Source organism: Pholis gunnellus (genome assembly GCF_910591455.1).
Source record: "Pholis gunnellus genome assembly, chromosome: 10".
NCBI classification, from domain to species: domain Eukaryota; kingdom Metazoa; phylum Chordata; class Actinopteri; order Perciformes; family Pholidae; genus Pholis; species Pholis gunnellus.
Window position 1 is genome coordinate 7,997,848 of NC_136537.1, and position 11,309 is coordinate 8,009,156.

Genomic DNA, 11,309 nt, shown 5'->3' on the forward strand with positions numbered 1-11,309 from the left:
CCTGTTACTACATAACAGAAGGCACCGTGCCTAAATTAATAGAAAATGGATTTCTCTCAAAAGTCAGTTCTTGTGTGGGACAATATGTATTTTATCCAACAACAATTACCATGTTTTGTGAATTCAGCCACCGGGTACAAAAAAAGCCTCTATAGCCGAACAAAAGTATTGTTTAAGTCCCAAATGAACTGGAATAGTCATATTCTGAACGGACGTGGCAGCTCTCGTGTGTTGACGAGAGCCGTAGCCTGTCACATTTTTAATCCAGCTGGCTGCTCTCGCGAGACTTGTCAACACGCCAGAGTACAAAGTCAAGTTAGAGAGTTCAAGTCGTTACTCACAAGTTGTTCGTTGGCGCTACAGGCGATGAAACCGGTTACTTTGACTGTTTAAAAAAAAAAAAAAAAAGAAGAAGAAGAGAAAGAAAGCAAAAGTTATCCGGTCCTTCATTCGCGGAGCGGAGTCAGACGGGACGTCCCTACGTCGTCGACAGCTCGGAATTTCATCTCCGCCGAAGCATATGACGGGAGTCTCTCAGAGTAGAGTGTTGTGATACTTGTTCACCGCGCACTGCTTTGAAACGGTCGCGAGTCGGGGATGGCCTTTCACCTTTTGAGCTTGTCCGACTTGGAGGAGAGCTCTTTAATAATGAATCACTGGGATCGGCTGAACACGGCGGACACCTGTGCGTGCGCGACCACTGCAGAGCTCAGCAAAGCCGTGTCAGTATCATTGGGTTTGGACTCGGTGTATTCTCCGCTCAACAGCATGCAACCGTGCTCCGGCGGCGCCTTGGCAGACTTCGACCCGGCCGCGGAGAACGGTTCCCGGAGGAGGGCGCCGGAGTTAGGACCCCGAATTGTGGACCCGGAGGGCAGCCGGCTCCTGCTGAGCGGCGCCGACCCGAGGGACGAAGACGACTTTGGAGAAGTGTGCCACGGCGTTGCGCAGGTGAGCTGCATGGATCTGCTCCGGTCGGGCGACGCGGGCAGCGCGCAAAGCGAGGCGCGCAACTTGGCGATATCCAGATATGTCTGCAAGGAATCCAACTTGTTCTTGAGCCCGACGGCGGATCTGCCCGGACCCTCTCAGTTGGACAGACCATACTCTGTGTACTCCGCCGGTCCAAACCTATACAGGGACATGCCGGGTGTGTGGCGCGCGTACAGCAGCCGATCCGAGCCGGAGAGAGGTGGATCCGGCGGGCATGATGTGTTGTGTAAATACTGTAATTGCGGGCAAGCGTCTCTCGGATCCAGACAGGAATGTCACTGCATCTGGTTCAACAAGGGTGAGCACGGTGGCAGCGGTGGCGTGCGAGCGGCGATGGCCCAAGGGTACGGACATGTGGGAAGTTACCAGAGTGCGATTCCTCAAGAGCAGCTCACTTCGTCCGCCATCAAGACCGAACCTTCAGTTTGGATGGATTGCTCTGATCGCAGTTTCAGGTATAAAATAAAATAAAATAAAGCAAAAACAGATTTGAATGATTTGCTCTGACTTGGTTTACATTGGCATCAAGTCAGGAGGGCCGCCCTGTTAAGAGCTACATTCTTTCCGTCCATTTAATTTAGTCGCATATTTATTTAATTAGTAATACAAATGCAGAGTCTGGCCTTGTTGGATTTGGTCGTTTTTTTATTTATTTATTTAAAGTGTTAATGCTGTATTAAATCCATTATATTACTTTAACACTGCACTGTCCTTCTAATATCTTGATATTATTATTATTGCACTTCCTACAAGGCAAATAAAACAAATGCAGTAAACATGATATTCTGTATCACCATTTTCGACGTCGAAACCAAGTCCAGCTGCGCCTCTCCGCATTCAATTGCATTCAACAGCCGCACATCCTTGGTCAAGTTTGTGTTTCAGCATCAAAGTTCACCCTATCCCTAACTTCCCACTAATACCACGTAATATATCAGTCTCACTATAAACAAGAGATACAGCACCTGCTCTGTGCTTCGGATGGAGGACAACTTCATGTGTTGTTGTATTGTCAGTCCTGGAACAGAGACATCTCCTACTGTAATTGGAATTAGATTTAGGGAATTGGAACCCCAAATGTCATAACACCCTCTGAGGACATAGTGACTTCAGAGCTTTTTGTTATGCCCGTCTCCCTTATTGTTGCCGTCTGAGATGAAAATCTATAACTGTGTAGTATCTGCCCGCTTTGGAAGCCTTTAAAAGTAGCCCAATTCATTTATATTTCTGTGTGTGTGTGTGTGTGTGTGTGCGTCCAGGCATGACGATTTGTTTCCAGGTGTGTACCTTTCAGACAGGCGAGTGTGCCAGGTGTGCGGGGATGATGCCTCCGGCTGTCACTATGGAGCCGTCACCTGTGGGAGCTGCAAAGTATTCTTCAAGAGGGCCGCCGCAGGTGGGTGTGACAAAAACAAACGCACGATACACACACAAAATGACTCAACTGCTGATTTAATTTCTCACGCCCACTCTTTGCAAGCAGGGCACAGTGACCTGGCATGAGGTTGACTTGCTTGTTATCAGTAAACACCCACATATCTTTTCCTTGAGCGGAAGCCGAGACAATTTTCAGCTTGCTGCCCTAATACCCACCCACCTACCCCCCTTACCCACCCACTCGGGGGCTTTTTCCTGTACCACCAGGTAAGCAGAACCACCTGTGTGCCAGCCGGAACGACTGCACCATCGACAAGCTGAGGAGGAAAAACTGCGCCTCGTGCCGCTTGAAGAGATGCTTCATGTCAGGAATGAGCCTTAAAGGTGAGGGACTAACGAGAAGATCAGAGCGAGAGACCGGGAGAGGAAAGTATGCGTGGTGTGTATTTGGAAAAATGGGGTCAGGGCGGTTAGAAAACCTACACGCATTGGATCAGAACATACTAATCAAATGTTCTAGCTTAACTGCAGTGGAACAAATCCATTTCTGCAAAAGCCAAAAGAGCACTTTCTTGGCCAGCGTCCACGTGGCTATGATAAGGAACAGCTCCAGTAGCTGACAGTCATTTCAGTATTAGCCTCGTTTATACTATTTCGTTCCAGTTCTTTTCCAGATTTTTTTCCCCCAGCTATCTGTTGTGTAATAAATCAGACAAAACAAGGAGCAATGGAAGCGTCTTAGCCGCTTTTGTTTTTGCCCTCATGTGTTCTGCTCGTCTGTGGTGGGTTCTAGGTCGCAGGCTGAAGGGAACTGGGCAGGCGAGGAGCGGAGAGGAGGAGCTGGGGCCCGGTGAAAGAGGTGAAAGGGCCAGCAGGAGAGACCTAATCTTGGAGCCAGGATGTGCAGCTGTCATGGCTCAAAGTGAGGATCGGTGTGCCATAAGCTCCAGTGTCACGCCAACTCAATGCCGAACATAGTCCATCAAATATGTAGCAATATTTTCTTTTTAAACTATTCGTATGTGTGTGTGTGTGTGTGTGTCTCGAGCAGCATCCCAGGCCCTGGCTCTAGGCATCCCCCCGGCCCCGCACTCATGCCTCTCCCTGCTCAGCGTCCTGCAGGCCATCGAGCCGGCCGTGGTCAACGCGGGACACGACCACGCGCAGCCAGACAGCCCCGTGTCCTTGCTCACCAGCCTCAACGAGCTGGGGGAGAGACAGCTGGTAACCGTGGTGCGTTGGGCCAAGGCGATACCAGGTAAACTCAGCCCGGGGCCAAGGTGCGTGCGGATGAATTGTTTTGGGCTCGGCGTACATGCCAGACAAACCATGTGCTTTGTGTGAGGCCAAGCCAAAAAAAACAAAACAAAAAACACTACAAGGTCAGCCGTGTGTCCTGTTGAGCTAGAGATTGGATAGTCGCTCAGTCGCTTAATGGCGGCTGTGGCTCAGATCGATCGTCCTTTAATCATGAGGTTGGCGGTTTGATCCCCAGACATCCCCGGATGTCCGCACATCGAAGCGTCCTTGAGCGGGACATGTTGCGCCCCTGGTGCTTCACATCAGCCCACTGTTCCTAAGTTCTTCGCATTGGTTGAACACAGTGGTCAGGTTTCATGTATGCAAACAAGTGAAATTAAGTACACAGTAATTACACAGACGAGCTCGACAGCCAGCGAGGAAAAGTCTATGTCTATGTCTATGTCTGTCTATGTCTGATGTAACATCTGTTGTCATTGTGCAAGGGCCTCGTCCTCTTGCTCTCGAGATAACGGGCAGTGCCAGGATTTTTATGCCAGTTGAATGTCCCCAGTTTGAGTTTGTGTATTAGCCACTAGAGGGGGATATGTTCACATTCAAGCCAAGAGTGGCAGGCTGGAAAAAGCCAACAATGTATCCACACTGTGGTATTCCTTGTTATTAGCCTGAAGTCTTCACATCTGTTCTACCCACTTGTGTTATTTAAAACGTGTTTTCTAACAGGTTTCCGTGACATGCACGTAGACGACCAGATGTCAGTGATTCAGTTGTCATGGATGGGGGTGATGGTGTTCGCTTTGGGATGGAGGTCCTACACTCTCACCAACAGCTCCCTGCTCTACTTCGCTCCAGACCTGGTTTTCAATGAGTAAGTAACGGAAAGCACTCACTTTACACTCCAAACCAAGAGTTCTAATATTGGGTTTGAATTGAAAAAAGGGGGGGAGAAGTTCCCCCGTTTCTCAAACAAAGGAGGTTTGTTCGGGTCTGAACAGCCGAGATAATCATAGTGACATTTGGTTTGTTGGAATATCATGAGATTTCACATCTCACCGCGACTGGAAGTAACGGCCCAGTGGAATACGAGCTTCAGAGGAAGATTTCTGTTATATATAAAATAAACAATTTTGTTCTGCTTTCACCATTTATTTTGCGTCTGCTGTACGTGGCCGCAGAGGGATCGCCTCAGATGATTTATTCCATTTCATCTTCACGAAACAATCAGTCCCCAAGAACCGCAACGGCATCGAGTCATTTCTTGTTTTTATTCAACAAGTTTCGATTCACACCTCAACCTCCTCCAGCTTCTTTGGAAAAAAAAAAAAAATGATTCTGACACCTCAACTCCTGTCTTTTGTCTTTTATTTGTACTTAGAACTTAACGCAGAGTTCGTGAAGCAAATCCACCGCCTCTTATCAGTAAATTGTTCTCGGTGTTGAAGCAGGGTGCCGCTCTGAATGCCAAAGCCAGCCGCTGGCCTTCAGAGCCGCTTTCACTCGGCTGGAGTTTTGCGCGACATTAGCAAAAAACACTCATTCCGTCTGCATTAGACCTCTGTCACTCTGCCGGGCTGCCTCTGACCTGCATGGTAATGGTTACGCCTGCCCTCGTTGCTGACCCTCATTTTTCTCTGCCTCTCTGTCGTTCTCTTTTTCCATTACCCAGCTCACTCATTTCTTCTAACCTCTGCTGCTTCCCCCCCCCCCTCTTTTTCACGTCTGCCTCCATTAATTGTCTTCGTCCTTTCTCTATTTCTCTCTGCCTGACCCGCTCTTTCCTTGAAACTCCTCCACTACCCCGTGCTCCTACTTCTCCTCTCACAGTGTTTTCTTTTCCCCTCCTCCTCCTCCTCCTCCTCACAGCCAACGGATGGAAGTGTCCAGTATGTATGAACACTGTATGAGGATGAAGCTGCTCTCCCAAAGGTTCTGCATGCTGAAGGTCACTCAGGAGGAGTTCCTCTGCATGAAGGCCCTGGTCCTCTTCAGCATCAGTGAGTCCTCCCGGTGTGGTGTGTGTGTGTGTGTGTGTGTGTGTGTGTGTGAGGGGGGGGGATACGCGTCTGAAGTAATACGTTGAATGTCAACTCTGCAAGTGAAATATGACCATAATAGAGTTCAGCCGTACTTCAGAGAATTGATGGGATGGATAAAGTCTTGGAGAGTTATTGTCGTGTGCCGGCTCTTTGTGCTCACAGTGCCAGTGGAGGGCCTGAAGAACCAGCGTCGTTTTGATGAACTGCGGACCTCCTACATCAACGAGCTGGACCGCTTGGCCAGCCACTGCGGAGAGACCACCCGCACGCAGCGACTGTTTCAGCTCACGCAGCTGCTGGACTCCCTCCAGTCGGTAATGGACACAATTCTCCCTCATATATATGGAAAAAAAAACACACACACACACACACACACACACACACACACACACACACACACACCATGCTGTGACTTTGTGAACTATTACATAAATGCAAATTTAGTTGGCGTCTGAGCACTACCGCTCGAGCAGAAAATAGTGCAAAGTGCACCAAATGACTAACTAACTAGGCCGCGTGGAGAATAGTTTTGTCATGTCATGGCTGGCTGACTCTGAATCAGTAATTGCATTTCAAATCCAAAGTAGCCATCTCTTTCAGTGCAGTTACAGACGGACCTACACACACTGTGATATCATACAGACAACGGTAATGCCTTCTCAACCCGGGGTACATCGCCAGTTTGTGCCCAAATCCCCAGCAATCCACCAGGGTTAAACACATACCAAAGGGTCATGTGACTGCTTTGGGCTTCTCTCCACTGGTTGCACATCAGGAGGGGAAAATGATGAGTCACCCTCTAGTGGTAGCATTGCCACATTAATAATAACCACCGAGCCCCATAAGGAATTGACGCACGTAGTCTGGCACCCTAAATGTAGTCCCAGTCAACTTCATTTAGTACAGGCGGAGTGCCCTCCCACACCAGCCTGCCTGCTGTATTGACAGGAAACCTAGCAGCAGCAGCTGCAAAGCAGGTCATATCTGCAGATGCAAACAATGCTGCTGACGTGCACCATGAACCGACCAGGAGGAGAAAATGCTGCTTTAAAAACGGCCACAAACTGCTCTAGAGTGCCAGCATGTGATCTCTGAACCGATTATTTTGAAGAGGGAAGGACCGAATTTTAATTTGTTCTAAATAAAAATCCAGAGCAAAACTAAATCACTGAAAGAAAAGGAGAAAGATTAACCAAGTGTTGTCTTTGAGAACGAGAGAGTTAATAATGTACTCTTCTGTTATTCAGCTGCTGGAGACAATTAACACTTTACAAACTCCTGTGTCTGAAGTGCTTTAAAGAGCCTAAAGTCACAAAGACTTTATGACATTTTGTACATAGATAAACATGTTCACACCTATCTATCTATCTATCTATCCATCCATCCATCCATCCATCCATCTATCTATCTATCTATTTAAAAGGGACCATGTACAGTTTAAAAACATAAATGTCCCCATTTGATGCACCGTACCAGATTATAGCTTTAAGCTCATTCACACCTGTAGACCCTGGGCAGGTCAAAACAAGGAAAGCGCAACAACAAACAGTACGGGGTACAGACACAATAGCACATCATAAATGTAGGTTTGTCAGATAAAAGCAAGTCGTAAAGACCGTAAGATTCAAGGTCAGCGAGTACAGAGCGGAGCAGCTTTTAACAGACTTTGTAAGTTGGTTTTGAAAGTGCTGATAGAGCAGCAGCTCCTCACATCGTCAGGCAGCGTGTTCCACTGAATTGTGGCTTTTACAGAGAAAGCTGATTTCCCAAATGCAGTGCGGCATCACCCTGCTTCATGCACAGATGTAGCCTAAATAAAAGTCAGTAAAACCTGAAAGAAAGCATCATTTGAGACTCATTTGTTATTCCCCAAACTGTGCTTCCATGGATTTGAACTACTTTTTAGAAACGTTGTTATTAATGGAGATATGAACAAAAGACTGTTGGTAGGGATGCGACCACTAGAGGGGGTAGATCGACTGCTTTTGCGCCTTAGCGCTACTAGAACTTTTAACACTAATTGGGTAAGAATTATGCAAGTTAAAAAAAAAAAAAAACCCTCCTCGGTGACATCGGTGGTTGGGGCGTGACCAGAGGAGCTGGAAAGTTTCCTCCCAAAGAGAGCCGAGCTGCAGCCGTTTTCAGCAGCACGTCTTTCACTGTGGAGTTTGACTCTCAGGAGGCTCAGCTTTGTCAGTGTCCCACTCACATCTCACGTCTGCTAACGCCGCACGAGCTCGAGGGGCAGCCGGGGATCATCTAGCGGGGGCCCTTTAGGCAGAAAAGCGGAGTTGATCGAGACTTTTCCTCTCGACTTTGGGGCTTAGAGCGTCGCGATGAGTGTCATCTTTTTAAATCGCCTCCCAAAGCTCGTGTCAAAAGACGGGCTTCAATGTCCTTTGCCGTTTCCTCTTAAATCCGCAGGCTTTGTCCCCCCCCCCCCCCACACGAATGTCTGCGTTACATCTTTGTGGCTAATAAGCATCTTTCTCCTTCCTGCTGTTTTCTCAGATCGTGAGGAAGTTGCACCAGTTCACCTACGATCTGTTCATCCGAGCTCAGTCCCTCCAGACGGCCGTCAACTTCCCGGAGATGATCTCCGAGATTGTCAGCGTCCATGTGCCCAAGATCCTGTCGGGCATGGTCAAGCCCATCCTTTTCCACAACACCGCCTAAAAAAAAGGGAGCGCCTCTGTGTTTGTCCTAATGTGCCGCTCGAACGCCGGCATCTTTGGTGAGCTAGAGAGGGTTTGAGATTTTCGAGAGGAGGAGGGGGGGGGGGGGGGGGGGGGGGGGGGGGGGGGGGGGGCAGTGGAGCACAGTGAAAGCTACGAAAGGGCATAAAGCACATTCTTCCAACATCTAACTGCATCCACTTTGTTCTTCTTACTGCCTGCTATCTGTATCGCGCACGCACACACACACACAGCACATGTTTTTCTGGAGCTGATTTTAAAAAACACAGCATGCATTCCTATACACAGGCTCATGAACCGCCTGGCATGTAGTCGTCTTCACATTTAACTCACAACGTGCTAGATTTTATTTCAGGAGGCGGAGCCGGGTAGCGAGAGAGAGTTTGCAGAGTTCACATTGCCGTGGCTTGTGTGAGTGTGCGCAGTGGTATGACATTTGCACTAGCTTCTTAACAATGAATGTTATTGTGTGCACCTGAGATGAGCGCAGTTGATTGACAGCTAATAAAAAGGGTTTGCAGGCGTGCATGCTCAGACACGAAGCTGTCTCGCCTGAATACGAAGACGTCGCTCTCATTCTAATCGATGGGAATAATAGCCGACTAATCGTTTTAGTGGTTCACAAAAACAAAAAAAAACGCGCTTTTAAACTGCAAAATGACTGCATCAATGCCAATTCCAAAATGTATATTTATGAATGAATCAAAGAGGTCACACTGAAGAAAATGATTGTCCGAAATACTTGTATGACTCACGTGTCAACTAACTATTGGCGAATTCTTTTTGTTTTTGCTTGTTTTTTTGAATGCTAAATATTAGTCAAGTGCAATTTATTGTCCAGAAGGAACGTTTCATACTGTTGTAACTTTTCTACAGTTTCTTAAAAAGTGTCCTTCCCAAGTGCTTTGTTGCGTTGTGTGTCATCAGTGTCCTTCCCAAGTGCTTTGTTGCGTTGTGTGTCATCACGCACTCATTGTAGCTTCTGGCCTTTTTTTCCGTCCAGCCAAGAATCCGCTCACTTTATTGCTACGCGTGACAGCTCATCATGTAATAATAAAAAGAAGTGAAGCATGAGTGTGTCTCTGTTTGTTTGAAACAATAATGGGAGGGGGCAGAGTTGACGGGGAATGCACTCGGTCGTATTGCAGCATGCTTGGGGTGGTACAAATGTTTCTCCACCTGGTGAGATGTATTTCAGTCGGCTACGCAGCCAAGTGGGCAGACGGGCCCTTTTTTTTTTTTTTTAGAAAACATCTGACAGACAAGTCTTTCCCCCCCTCAGGGTTATCCTGAGCCAGGTAATAGATCACAGCAGGAATCCGGAGAGCATGTCACAGTGAAACGAGGAGGCCCCGGCTGATTTATTTCCATCCCATGTATCCTGCAGGAATCGGCCCAATGTCTGCAGCCCTTGACACCAGAAACCCGGCCGCCTGTGCTTTACTGCCATCTAGCGGCCGCTGTCGGATCGGCATCAGCAGTAGTAGAGATGCACAACATCTGTTGGATCCATCGACGTTTGCTTCGTAATGTTATTGGACACGGATCCGCGCAATGTTGGAACGAGGTTACCGTTAAATGGTCTTGAGTCACGCAAGGGGAGGTCGTGGCGTGGAAGGGGACAAGTCAATAAAGGGTGTGTTGCAATCAGAGGCATAGTTAGGGACTCTAGTGAAACTCTTGACAGATCAATTGGAAATAAAACATTCTTTTGAGAATATAATGAAAAATATCAACATTTTTTAAAAATCTTATTTATAGAAAAATATCACATCTGTACAGTCGGGCTGAAGAGGAAACGGCCTATCTTTCTGAGAGCCGGTTTATTTTTACAGGGTGCATTTAAAAGCCAGCCTGCCTGTCTGGGTAACCTCTGCCGCCATTTTGACTCCCATTTCCTGAACAACCTCTTTCAACAAGTATTTTGTCCCCCCTCTCGTAAATGAATTGGAGCCAAACAACGTTGGGTTTGAAGGGCACGCTAAAATATCACTTATTTCTAAATATATTCCCCCGCTATACACATGCCCCCGTGGCTCCCCCTTGAAAAGGGAACGGTCGTCTCGTTCGGTTTGCAATGATCAAAAATGTATGCGTTGATGTCGACATTTGAACTTAAGTTTGGCTTCCATTTGATATCTGTGTTTTCTCAAGAGTCTGCTCTGCATCAATATTACATGCCTACTCTAGCAGAAGAGGGATTTTTCCCCTGTCGGGTAACGGTGACCGCAGAAAGCACAAACACACCGACCACAAACAACAAAAAGTTGAAACTATTTCCTCATGTGGAGATTAAGGAAAGACTTCACGGGAGACGGTTCCAACGTGACTCAGGATGTGCGAGAATGAAAAACGCACAAAAATAAAACAAAAACATCGAAGTAACCGAACACTGACACGCAATATTCCCGCTCCCGTGGAACCGTGGTCGGCATCGCGGCTCAATACTTCTCGCAGGACCCGACATGAAACCCCGGCGATGATGTCTTTAACACCAGGTTACCGCAACTCGCGGCTACAGTGACCGGAAAACAATTAAGAGCGCAAAGAGGTGGTAAGATGACACCCCTGAATGGGCCGTTTCTGTGGCCCTTCTAATGGAGGGCCATTCCTACCCAAGCACCAGTCCATTAACAACCAATTAACTTCCTATTAATATTTTACCAGACAGGGCCTCTCTTCCTGACGTGTTTTTAAGGAGCTTTTCCCAGGAGTGTTTGAACATGAGCAGCTTTTAGCAGCAGCATAAAGAGGCCTGTGTAATGGGCTGAAGGAGGAGGAGAGGCAACCTGATAGCACTGAGAGGCTGAGGAGGGGAGAGAGAGAGAGAGAGAGAGAGAGAGAGAGAGAGAGAGAGAGAGAGTCCTGCAGCTGGCCTGCCCCGAGACGGGACCCAAACACAGACACACAAAACCGAGTTAGGGGTCCATGGTTTTATGGCCACCAC

At 47.7% G+C, this 11,309-nt stretch overlaps 1 protein-coding gene across 1 annotated transcript; it reads left to right on the forward strand.

Moving 5' to 3' along the window:
* The first annotated feature begins 139 nt into the window (after positions 1-139).
* Positions 140-8,445, forward strand: LOC306701830 (progesterone receptor-like). The gene is made up of 9 exons (XM_079167248.1): positions 140-1,448; positions 2,253-2,389; positions 2,638-2,754; positions 3,164-3,292; positions 3,422-3,628; positions 4,354-4,498; positions 5,494-5,624; positions 5,829-5,980; positions 8,178-8,445. The coding sequence occupies exons 1-9, from the start codon at positions 598-600 to the stop codon at positions 8,340-8,342; spliced, it is 2,034 nt and encodes a 677-aa protein (XP_079023374.1). The 5' UTR covers positions 140-597; the 3' UTR covers positions 8,343-8,445.
* The last annotated feature ends 2,864 nt before the right edge of the window (positions 8,446-11,309 follow it).

Coding starts and splice junctions, on each gene's coding strand:
- LOC306701830 (XM_079167248.1), top strand. CDS start 598: ATGGCCTTTCACCTTTTGAGCTTGTCCGACTTGGAGGAGAGCTCTTTA. Junction 1,449..2,252: donor TGCTCTGATCGCAGTTTCAG/GTATAAAATAAA, acceptor GTGTGCGTCCAG/GCATGACGATTTGTTTCCAG. Junction 4,499..5,493: donor CCAGACCTGGTTTTCAATGA/GTAAGTAACGGA, acceptor TCCTCCTCACAG/CCAACGGATGGAAGTGTCCA.